Raw genomic sequence first — 12,165 nt, 5'->3', positions numbered from 1 at the left:
CACTGTTGAAAGTCGCATCGTGTCGTGATGGCTCTGCGTACTCAATAACAACGAACTTCAACTGCCGCAACGGAAATCTCTCGAAACAAACAAGCAAACCAAGGCCCCGAAAGCCAAGTCCCTTATTTTTCGGCCTCTCTGACACAAGGAAAGGTGTATCCCATCCGCAAAACTCCATCTACACCCCGTCATCCGACTCGGATCCAACGGAACGGTGAACCTCAAACAGTCCTCAATCTTCCACTCTCCAGCGAGCGAACCAGGGCGACCATGTTTGTGGTCACGTCGCCGCCAACGGAGACCTCTGAGCGCCTGCAAATTCGCGGAAATGGGGATTTGCAGTGACAGATGTGTGCAAACAGTGCTTGAGCGGTTAGTTCCACCTCGAGCCTAACCCTAACCCTCAACCAGATCCGCCTCCCTTGTGCAGACTGCAGTCAACCGTCGCGGGGTTGAAGTCGCAACTTTTGGCGTCAGGATCCCACATATGTCACATCGCCGATCAGTGACGGTGAATGGTTATAAATAACCTGCCATAGTAAGCAATGTCTTACTATGAAATGCAGACCTTGGAGTTAAGACACGCAGTCGCCCTTGAAAAGGTCTCTTGAAAAGCATTTCCCGGGTCAACCCATTTTTCTACACCTTGTGATAATTGAAGACGGTAACAGACGGGATGATCTTTGAGTGCTGACGTATATGTCAATCAAAAAGGGGCTTCGCGACTGGGCTTATGTTCAGCTGCCATGCGGGTTTGAATCCATTACGTGTCGTGTAACACAGTAAGTGGTCGGAATTTGATGGTGCTGTTTTAGAGGTGTTGGATCTCGCAGTTGGATTGTGATCGTTGTCGCTGTCTACGATGTTCTTGGGGACGAATGTTTCGGAGTGACCGACGCAGTTGGCCGTGGACGAAGTCATTACATTTCCATGTCTCGGTTTTGGGCGGCAATTCAACTGTCAAGGGAACGAACGTGCCGGTATTCCCGAGCCTTGTGCGGGTCATGCCTGCTGTTTGCCGTGTCATTTCGTTGGCCCGATCTGGACTCTTTTTTTTAAGCACTGCCCCCCTGTTGCCAGCGCTCCCTTGGGTTGTTTGCGCCTGTAAAATTAGCACCATCGCGGGGTGCAAGCAGCGCGCGGATTGGGCCGTTCTTCCGCGTGGGATCTGCGGAAATTACACGTCCATGCCACCTCACCAGGCTCGCCAGGTCCTGACGCGATAACTATGAAAGCCGACGTGTTGGCCGGTTGAAGCTGTGAGGATTTTTGCTCTTTTTGTTTCTCTTTTCTGCGTTTCTCATCAATTCCACCCGGGTTTTGTGTGTCGTTTCTCTTCCACACTCATAAGCCGGGCCAACCTCATTCTCACACTCACACCCACACACCGGTGACATCACCACCATCACGATGCACACCACGGCCCTCCTCACCGCCCTCGCCGGCGTCACCCTATCCCTCGCCAACCCAGCTCCCCACCCGGCAGCCATCACACCCGCCCCCATCCTCCACCCAGCTGCGCCCCGTTTCATCCACCCCCGCAACCCCAGCTGGCTAGACGACAACGACAACGACAACGACGACGACGACGGCGATAACGACAACGACAACAGCGACGACAACAACAGCTACATCCCGGCCACCGTCTCCAAAGTCATCGAATGCGCCACCAAATACGCCTCCCTGGCCGACACCGCCCCTCGCGAAACCAACATCGACCTCGCCCGCTGGTACCTCAGCGACGCCATCACCTTGAACCCAACTTCCCACCAGCACCTCGACGACTCGCTGACCACGCTGTGCGATCCCAGTCGCACCGCCACCCGCGTCCCGCCGGCGTCGCTCAGCTCGGCTTGGTCGACACACCAGTCGAAGGCGTCGGCGTGGATCTCGAGCATTGCGCCGGCGGCGCATAGTTTGGCGAGCAGTTGTGGAGGGGAATATAGTGCGGCGGCCGAGGCGTTGGTGGTCAGTGATGGGGAGAGTTGTACGAAGGCGGTGCTGGGGTATGTGGCTGTTTTTAATGGGGATGATGATGATGGTGTTAGTACTACGGGGGGGAGTACGGGTGTGACGAGGTCCGGGTCGGGGACTGCGACGGAGACGGGGGGTGGTGCGAGTGAGACTGGTGGTAGCGGAAGTGCGGGGACCGGCAGTGATGGTGGGAATGGCGCGAGCGAGACGACGCGTACGTCGACTGGTGGTGTGCCGAGGGAGACTGGGTTTGTGGGTGCTGCGGCTGCTGCGGTGGTTGCTGTTGTCGGTGTTGTGGCGGCGCTTTGAGGATCATTTGGATTGGGGTGTTTTGGGATAACTACATACGAATAAAGGTTTTGGCTAGTCAGTGAGTATTAACCCAGAGCAAGCTTGGCGTTGGGTTATAAGAGCAGCTCAGTTCAATATTAAGACGCGAATTTCTCATGATATCCTGCAGCGTGCCAGCACTTGGTTCCTTCTTATCATTCTCATATATACATGACCATCCAGAAGCCTTCCCGTTACAATCCTCGAATCTGATTCCGCGCCTTTGTTCCATGTTTCATTAAGTGACTGGGGAGCCACCATCTCGCAGTACAGTCATGAAACTACTAGACGCTTCCCACTCCCGACATCGCTTCCCGCGCGGCCCAGGGCAAAATATAGACCGTGCCAGGGATGTACGGCGTATCCATCGTCCAGGTCTGAGTAACGGTCGACGAGGAATCATTTGACGACGATAAACCGTTTGACGACGACGATTCCGTTGGGGCCGGTGGTTCAACCGGCTCTGGCGCTACCGGTACCGCGCGCACTATGCGCAAATCCTGTACCCTTGGGACATGAACATGCCACTCTTTCGGTAATTCACCCAGATGGTCAAACTCGCAGGGTCTCTGGATTGGCGGTTTTCCACAGTTGGGCTCTCTGCATATTGACAAGTGGTGCCACGTCGTCCCTGGCATAAAAAAGGACATCCCGATCCGCTTCACATTGGGGAAATAATCTGCCCAGGCTTGGCCGCCATGAGTCGAGTCTTGCGCGGTCAGTACGTCCCGCACCATCTCCCATGTGCAGCTGGTAAACTGTGTTCCGTTCAGCACCAGTTGTGTGATGGTGGAAATTATCGGTCGGTGGGGGGCGCTGGTGAGCCAGCTCGGGCGCTCCAGCGCGTGGTAGTCCAGGTTGACATGGAGTGTATCCAAGTTGGGGTTGAAATATTGTACGTGGCCACACTCCCCTTTGAGAAGCACCTTGTAACGGTGCAAGGTGTACTCCCGGCTTTCATAGTTGATCTGTAGTGTAACGAGAGGATCGAGGGGGAAACCGTGTTTTTCGCGTACAAAGACAATGCAGTCTTTGTCTCGAAGAGGCGTTTGGGAGCTGCAAAAGTGACTGTTGGTGTCACATGGTGGTTCGCAGTCTGGTTCTGGGTCGAACAGTGTTCGGCTTTTCAAAGTTAGGTCCCGTGGTGTCCAGATCCGGTCGTAAATCATAATGTGCAGCTCGGCCGGAAGTTTGTTCCAGCCTCCTTGAGATCGGACGGTGGGAAAAGGCTGCTCGTCAGGCGTACATGGCTTTGCTGGGGCGACATTCCTTCCGGAGATCGGATGCCGGGGCCGCATCGGAAGCCTCAGGGGCACTGGCGAGGTCCTGGAACTGGTGTTCTTCCCAGACGATTCCAGGCCTGAGGCAGGAGAGTTTTTGATGCAACACATGATGCTCAATAATGTGCTGTTCCGGCACGAACTGTACTCGAACAAGAGGCGTCCCCCTGCGAGGAAGAATGGCCAAGGTCAGATGGGTGTTTTAAGAAAGTCAGACGGGGATCTTACCGTGTTACTCGAGCATTTCACTATCGAGCATCCTTTGTCGTGCTGCCGCGCCGCTTTGAATGAAGTTTTGTAAGAGGTCGTTGTTGAACAACTTGTTCATTAACTATCCCGAGGAGCTTCTCTTGTCATTGGAACAAAGGTCATCCGGATCGCGGGCTCGGGGGTAGGTCTGAGCTGAACCGGGCGGGCCTGTCCTCCATGGCGGTCTCCTTGTGACCAACAGCGCGTAGCGGTCGTTGTGTTGGCGGTCCCTTTGTCCACGCCTCATGGGGGCCGGAAACAATCTGCCGAAGTATTCTTTCAAGTTCCATCTTTCCACAGCAACCAAAATGAGTGGCAAAGGATCAAGACGGACCGTCATTATCTCAAAGATCAGAAACAATGCTGATTCTATAAATCAGGCCCGGCTCCCGCTAATCAATGCAACACTTTCCACGTTTCGGTCCTTTGATGGTTGTTGGGAAGGCAAGTCCAATGGCATTGCCCAATTAGGAAGCCTTCTGCTCCGTTCTTACACTGTGCAACGGTTCCTGCCGCGCGGCAACCACTGCGGGGCTCCACGCGTCTAAGCCCCACCATCCACGTCGTGACCCTTCGTGGCCCCTTCCCTTCAACATCACCTGCGCCGCAACAATGAAACTGCTTGGTTGATATTTCTCTCGTTGGCGTCCAACGCCAACCTTCAATCGAATGTGACGCTGTCCACTGCACTCTCCAACCCCGCAGCCATGTAAGTAACCGCCATGTTATTCCCATGAGATTGTCGGATGACAACGTGACAAACATCATCTCCGTAATCGATTTTCACCTTCACAAAACCATGCAGCACTAACACCATCCAGGATCGACCCCTCAATCCGCCTCCGGCGCGCCATCCACGCCAACGACCCCTCCCTCGCCCAGCGCATCCTCACCTCCCACCCCCACCTCCTGCACAACCCAGACCTCTCCCTCACCGGCAACGCCAACTCCAACCTCCACCTAGCCGCCTCCCTCGGCCACCTCGCCATCTGCCGCTTACTAGTCGACCTCGGCCACGAATCCGACACCATCGACAGGTCCAGCCCCAGCCCAGCCCTCAACGACGAGCACCAAACCGCGCTCATGCTCGCCGCCGCCGCGGGCCACACCGAAGTAGTCCACTTCCTCAGCGAGCACAACCCGCGCTGCATCCTGCGCCAGGACATCCGCGGCCGCGACGCCATCATGGAAGCCAGCCTGCACGGGCACGACACAGCAGTGCAGATTTTACTCACCTACGCCCCCGGTGGTGCGGGGGCCGCGCTGGCGCAGGCGGATGCGGATGGGAACACGGCGCTGCATTTTGCGAGTAGTAATGGGAATTTGCTGGTGTTGCGGACGTTGTTGGCTGCTGGGGCCGATGCGGGACGCACGAATGCGTGGAGTTGGACGGCGGAGGCGTATAGTGCCACGGTGCAGGCGGAGGTGTATTTGAAGACGTTGGTAGGGGAGGTGGAGAGGAGGAAGTTGGCCAGGAGAGAGGGGGAGGTGGGAGTGAAGACGGGGGCGGCGGTTAGGTTGGTGGGGCAGGATGTTGGGGATTAGGGGGTAATCTTTGAGACGTTGATTGTTAAGGACACAGTGTGAGGGTCATTCAGCGAGAGCAAGGTTGGGGTGACTCGTCGAGACTCGCTGGGAAAGGCACAGTGTAAATACGAGAACACGACGACTACTTCGGAGACTCCCATCTTTGACATAGTGGCAAGGTCTCATACGTTCTCTCAGCCCAGGAACAAATGCAGGTTGTTGCATTAAAATAGGCTGCGTATCAACAGATATCCCACGCTGATCAAGAGGTAACAATGAAAATGAAATTGTGTTGTCGTCTGAGTAAACCTGCAACGTCATTCCCTTGACAATGGGCCACTCGAGATGCAAGACCGCCCAAGTCGAGAACAAGCGAACAACAAGCTTGCGCTCGCTCTGCCCCTGATATCCGAGGCCGAATAAAACGACAGTTTTCTAGCATTCAAGGACCTTTGTTCGGAACCACTCCGGTTCATTGCCCAATGGCACTGTTTCCAGGTTCCGAATTCAGCTCAAATCAGGGGTTCCTGCGTCAACATTCCAACGCCTGTTCCTTGCATTCCGGCGGTTCACACAACTACATTCCACAGCTTTGACACTGAATTTCGTATCAAGGTTGGTGAATTGTGAACGGCAGAAATTTCTCTTCAAGACGGGCGTTGTCCGCCTTTCCGTTCCAGTCTGAGCTAAAAGCCGCCGGCAGCAGGTCGCCGAGATAGCGACTAATGAGATCAATGCTCAGTGGGAAGCCGGACCGGAAAAGCTTGCTGTCAACATTGTCTACTTCATAGCTAATGATACCGATGCTCCGCCCGGAAACGGTGTCGAACAATTTGTTGTTCCCGTCGTGCGCTTATACAAGGTGTTGTCTTCCCGAGTCTTCTCTACACCAAGGTCGTGCAATATGTCAATCTCAATCTCAACTCTAGACAGCGTCGTCAGGAGAGTCGTCAGCTTCTGATGTTGAGTTTAGCTTACGGGTAGGGGAACAAAGAAAACCTAGATTCCGTGGCAAAGTCCTTATCTTTCGGTTCTGACTCTGATTGGTATGGTACGTACACAAAGCGATCTGAGAAGTCCTAGTAACGCGTCAGCCTCCGATATTGAGCACCATTTACATACAGTGGTTACAAAGAAATTTCAGGTGCCATCGGTGAGTGACGCAGTTTCTATCTCCATGATAGGTCTTCGTGTTGTAAACAAAGCAATCTCAGGAGTTACTGTAACGCGTAAGCGTCCAATCTTAAGGACCGTTTACAGACAGTGGTTACAAAGCGATGCCAGATGCCAGAGGCGAGTCATCAGACCCCGATACCAATGCTACGTCTCTGTGTTCTAAACAAAGTGGTCTTAAGCCACACAGGACCTCTCCACCATCCGATTTCAAGTGTTCCACGCCTGGTATCTACAAAGCGCTTTCGAGGGTTATGGGGAAGCCCTTGGGTTCCGATCTCGAGGATAATTCGTGGTTGGGTTCAACACAGCGGCTGCAGCTGTCATGGCAGAGTCGTCACCGTCTAAGTCTAGGTAGTCCACGTGTGATGTAGACAAAGTGATTTAAGGCGCCATGGAAAAGCCTCGCCTCCCAATCATAGCTCTACATCTTAGGGTTAGCCCACGCGTGGTGTCTACAAAGCAGCCCCACGAGTTTTAGGGAAGTCGTCAGCTTCCGATCTCGAAGATAATCCGCGTTTGCCGTAAACAAAGCAGTGTCAGTCATCATGATAGAGACGTCACCGTCCGATTCCAAGTAGTCCACGTGTGGTGTAAACAAAGCGGTTTCAAGAATCATGGGAAAGCCTCCTCTCCCAATCATAGCTCTAGGTCTTAGATTTAGCCCGCCATATTCTACGAACAAAGCGGTTGCAGTTATCATAGGAGACACGTCACCGTCTGATACCACGTAGCCCACATGTGGTGTAGACAAAGCGATTTTAGGAGTCATGGAAATCTATCGGCTCCGAATCTCAGGCCTAGCCCACGTGCAGTGTAACAAAGCAGTGGTACTATCATGGCAGAGCCGCACCATCGATTTCGAGTGGTCGAGGTGCGGTGTAAACAAAGCGCTTTCAAGAATCATAGCAAGGCCACGTTTCTCAAGCTTAGGTCTAGCCTACATACAAGGAGAGTGACGTGATTCTACGCATCCTGGGAATGCCTTCTACCAATCTAAAAACTACTGTAGTCCACGTCTGGGTGATACAAAGCGATTCAGGGGTCATGGGAGAGCGAACATCCAATCTCTTGGGTAGCCTATGGCCAATGGCATAGAGGGATCTCAGGGGCATGGCAGAGCCATCAGCTTCTGACGTCAGGGCTAGTCCACGTGTGGGGAGAATAAAGCGATGTGATATATCATCTCTTCCCACCACGAAGCCGGCGTCCCGGAAAAGCTTTGCTTCCAGCGAATCGGCGATCTCGCATTGACAGAATGCCACATGCCCAAGACGGTATAAAGCGAAGTACGTAATTATCCGTTCTCAACTACAAGGACACGTCGCGAAACGGCCTCATGTTCTACCCTCGTGCCACCCCCGCTTTCACCACTACATCGGATCGGTCTCATCGTCCGAGATGGTAATAAAGCGGCCCCGGTGATGACGTGGCAGAAGGCGTTTTCACAGTGTTCGCCCCGAGCAGCCCTTAGCAGGCCCCTTCCTAGCTGCCATCTGAACACAGCGCCGAGAAGTATATATAGGCCGCTTCCCACCCACCTCTCAACCCCCTAATCCTTCCTCACTCACACACCAGCTTCAAGTTCACACAACAGCCTCTTCACAACCAAGTCAAATCCACCAGCATACAATCTCAAGCGCCTGTCTGCCGAGACTTTACAATCGTCAGCCGCACATACACACAGAGATTACCAAGCACTGTTTCGACCCAATCTATACCGCTACACCCCCGGTCACGATTTTTGAAATGAACTTTCCCACCGGTAGCAACCCCAACTTTGGCCGTGACGCTGGTCCCGCACCCCCCTTGGCAGCATTCAACTACACCGGCATGGCCCCCTTAGACTTCGGCCTGCCGCCCCCTGGCACTGTCACCGCCATGCCACAACCATCCTACCTCAACTATGGCATGCCCACTATGCCCGCTATGCCACTGGCCGGCCTGGCCAACCCTCTGAACCCGTTGTACTACTACAACCCGCTCTTCCTAGCGGCAGCCGCCGCTCCACCTCCTTATACCATCGCGGCAAACAACACCACAACAGCAGCCAACCTAGCCGCAGCAGCCGCAGCGGCCCAACTCTACAGCGCCGCCGACCTCAACAACTACTACCTCCCAGACCTCCCCGACCTGCCCCTCGGCAACGACGACACCATGGACTTCCCAGCCGCCAACCACATCAATTCCACCGGCGGATCCGGCGCCGAACCAGGCTTCAACTACTTCTTCCCGGCCGAGCACGCCAAAATCATCGTGCTCAAATGCTCTGCCCAGCCGTGGACCCTCACACCCGGTTCCTACACCGACATCCCTTTCCACGCCGCGAAAGTGCCCTCTAGCGTGACGATGGCCGAGTTGTTGGCTGGGTTTGGGGCGGATAACCCGGAGGCGGGGATGAATCAGATGTGGGAGGTGTATCCGCAGGGAGGCGGGGTGTGGGGGTGGAAGGAACATGTCAAGGGGGATGATGGGGTGATGATGGGACGGACGGTGAAGGATATGGGGTGGGTGGAACGGGTGGAGGGGGAGTTGAAGACGGTTTATTTGTGGATTAGTAAGGCTTAGGTGGGTTTGGCGGTGGTAAGATAGGGGGTTTGGTTGCTGCGATGAGTCTCTTTTTGGGGCGATGAGTTAGTTACTGTTTTAGGTAATTCGGGGTTCAAAAGTTAAGGCCGGTTGCTATTAGCATTGCTTTATAGCGGAGATTTTAGGGGGCAGATTAGAGGAGGAGCAAAGAAAGGCTTAATTAATACATTGCTAAGTTTCATGCAAAATCTTGTGTGCCAATCGTCCGTTTTTCAAAATTTAAGTTTAAAACTCCTTGGTGCCAATTGCCCGGTTTTCAGGATTTGAAAACAAAACAAATATAACTTTGACGGAAAACTTTCGGTGCGAATTGTTCGTTTTCCTGATTGTCCGATTTCTAGATTTTGTAAATAAAACACGGACATGTTTCACGGAAAGTTTTCGGTGCCGATTGCCCGATTAATTTTCCAGTTGCCCGTTTTCTAGATTGTGTAAACAAAACAGAGTTAAGTTTTACGAGGAGTCTTTAGTACCGATTGTCCGGTTTCCAAAAATGGTTTAAGGAACAGAAGAAACTAAGTCCGTTGTAATCTTATCTTCGACATCCTATGTAGTTAACGGTCTAACGACAACCAACACGAGCTTGAGGTAACGGTTCAGATAAGCGTCTTACAACCGGTCATCTTTTGACACTTATTGCCAGCGTTAGTCACGTGTCATTTGTGCTCAGTGAGATATGAGACTTCTCATGACTCTAATTTGACTACACTGATAATTGAACCGCATTTCTATCATTCAATCTCAACAACGTGAGGTTCCCTGCCCTTTACAACTTAGGCTACACTGTGTTGAGCAAAGCATTCATTACATGTGACCTCATGCCATTTTCATAAGATTTAAAGACCTGAAGTTGACTGCCAGACTGTGATCATAGTCCCAATTCGTTCTCACTTTCGTGCACAATCACCGCCTTCATGTTCATTCCAAACCCTCTCAAAAAACATTCCTACAATGCACCGTCTTCCCTCAACCCTCGGTTCCAACCTCGCGCATTCGGCATTTCGATTGGCTTGGCAAAGAACAGAGAACCCAGATCGAGCCAAAACATCCCCCGTCAGGGATGCGAAAAAAAGTGGCAAAACACAATCCCTGTCGCTTCCTCGGAACCTCGCCGATCCGTTCGGAACCATTCCGACCTCCAACATCCGTCGATGCCGACGAATCTCCAAAGCCGAACCCGACACGCGGCCTCGCAGTGCGCGGGTGCCGTAGCCTGAATTCCATTTGCGACCCCAAAACGAGGCTCATTTCCGATCATGCCTCCCTAGCTCACCAATTTCACTTTTGTTTTCTCTGTTTCGCTACTGTTCCGTCTCACATCCACCCACCACACAGTCACACACACACCACTATCTGACACAGCCAAGCAGAGGACCCGCCTGCAAGTTTCGGACTCACTCCAGGCCCTGTTGTCGGCTCGATTCCGATGCCTGACAGCTAACGGAGACCGAGACTGCTGTGTAAGCTGTGTACTGTGTACGGAGTAAAACACCATCAATGAAGTGATGGCGTCTGCAGCACGCGCATCGAGCGAGCGGGCAGTGGAACAGCGCAAGCGGAGGAAGATCCCGCTGGCGTGTGAGCCGTGCCGCGAGCGCAAGTCGCGATGCGACGGGGCCAAGCCGATCTGCTCCACTTGCCAGCGGCGGTCGTTGCCGATGCATCATTGTGTGTATACGCTGGAGAATGCGAGGACGGCGAGTAGCGAGGCGTGAGTTGTTCTGTCTTTTTCTTGTTTCACTGCAGTAGTAATATCCAAGTTATCCAGGGCATGGCGGCTTGATTCCGGTGGCTTAGTGCTGACTGGGTTGTGGACTAGATACATCAAGGTGTTGCATGACCGGATCCGCCGACTGGAAAAAACATGCACCGACCACGGCATCCCGATCCCCCCGCTGGACTCCGGAGACGGCAGCGAGGGGGAAATCCCCGGGCCGGGCCCGTCTCCACTCTCCCCCGTGCTTCCCGGCGCAGTTCCCGGTCCCGGTCCCGGCCCCGGTCTCGGCCCCCGTCGACCAACAGACCCCAGCCTCACCATCCCCAGTCCCCCAGTCCAAACCCACCACCACCACCACACCTCCTCCTCCCCCAATACCACCCTCCGGCCGCCGCCCATCCCCGTCGTCGCGTCGCCGGAACGGGAGCGGTTTGACGTGACGGAGTCGACGGCCAGCGTCACGGCCATGGGGACAGTGACCGCCGAGCACGACGTGCCGCAGACTTTTGACGCAGCCAACGAGTTTTATGGGAGCTCATCAGCAGCATCGTTTATGAAGGAAGCGTACACCTCTGTCAAGCCGCACCGGCCACGGAATGCCAGCACAGGCACCGGTACAACGTCCACAGCCGCCGGGAATGGAACCCTCTCCAACGGACCTCAACCTTTCCTGGCTCCGTTCGCCCGCTCCGAGCCGCATACCTTCACCCAATTCGCCCAAGTCGACAAGTTCGCACTGCCCCCACGTAACCTAGCCGACCACTTGCTCAGTCGCTTCTGGGAGCGTGTCTACTGGCTGTACCCCCTCTTCGACAAACCGACCTTCCTCCACGCCTACGAAACCCTCTGGCGACCAGCCCACGAACAACAACAACAACACAAACCCTCCAACCCCCACCAAAACCAACAACACCACCAACCCCCAAACCCAAGCAACACCCCCCTCCCGGGCCTCGGCCTCGGCAGCACCCCCGGCGCCGACGCCCACACCATCGTCTTCCACTGCGCGCTGAACACCATCTTCGCCCTCGGCGCGCAGTTCTCCGACCTCAGTCTGCCCGACAAAGCAGCCGCCATCGAGACCTTCTTCAACCGTGCCAAGGCGTTTGTGGGGTTGGATTTTATCGACATGCACAATGTGGGCGTGGTGCAGAGTTTGCTGTTGATGGCGCTGTTGTTGCAGAGTACGCCGTTTCCGAATCGGTGTTGGAATGCGGTGGGTTTGGCGTGTAGGGTTGCGCAGGGACTGGGGTTGCATACTGAGGATTGTAGGGGGGAGAGGGGAGGAGGGGGAGGAGGTGCGGCGGGGGCTGGAGAAGGGGAGGG

General features: G+C 54.4%; 4 protein-coding genes across 4 annotated transcripts; all 4 read left to right on the top strand.

The window, feature by feature from the left end:
- Window positions 1–1,410: 1,410 nt before the first annotated feature.
- C8A04DRAFT_39155 (uncharacterized protein) lies at window positions 1,411–2,283 on the top strand (the record flags this gene model as incomplete). The annotated part of the gene is made up of 1 exon (XM_062784479.1): window positions 1,411–2,283. The coding sequence occupies one exon, from the start codon at window positions 1,411–1,413 to the stop codon at window positions 2,281–2,283; it is 873 nt and encodes a 290-aa protein (XP_062634681.1).
- Window positions 2,284–3,002: 719 nt separating this feature from the next.
- Window positions 3,003–5,378, top strand: C8A04DRAFT_31061 (ankyrin repeat-containing domain protein; the record flags this gene model as incomplete). Its single annotated transcript, XM_062781623.1, has 2 exons — window positions 3,003–3,025; window positions 4,655–5,378. The coding sequence occupies 2 exons, from the start codon at window positions 3,003–3,005 to the stop codon at window positions 5,376–5,378; spliced, it is 747 nt and encodes a 248-aa protein (XP_062634680.1).
- A 3,312-nt stretch (window positions 5,379–8,690) lies between these two features.
- Window positions 8,691–9,101, top strand: C8A04DRAFT_14187 (uncharacterized protein; the record flags this gene model as incomplete). The annotated part of the gene is made up of 1 exon (XM_062777998.1): window positions 8,691–9,101. One exon carries the CDS (start codon window positions 8,691–8,693, stop codon window positions 9,099–9,101), a length of 411 nt encoding a protein of 136 aa, XP_062634679.1.
- A 1,526-nt stretch (window positions 9,102–10,627) lies between these two features.
- On the top strand, window positions 10,628–12,142 carry C8A04DRAFT_31059 (uncharacterized protein; the record flags this gene model as incomplete). The annotated part of the gene is made up of 3 exons (XM_062781622.1): window positions 10,628–10,833; window positions 10,942–12,023; window positions 12,112–12,142. Coding segments are annotated over 3 exons (1,319 nt in total), but the record flags the coding sequence as incomplete, so codon positions are not given.
- Window positions 12,143–12,165: the final 23 nt, after the last annotated feature.

This window comes from Dichotomopilus funicola (assembly GCF_033296635.1).
Source record: "Dichotomopilus funicola strain CBS 141.50 unplaced genomic scaffold C8A04scaffold_60, whole genome shotgun sequence".
Taxonomy (NCBI): Eukaryota; Fungi; Ascomycota; class Sordariomycetes; order Sordariales; family Chaetomiaceae; genus Dichotomopilus; species Dichotomopilus funicola.
Note: the sequence above shows the minus strand (reverse complement) of the source record. Positions and strands in the feature narration are given on the sequence as shown.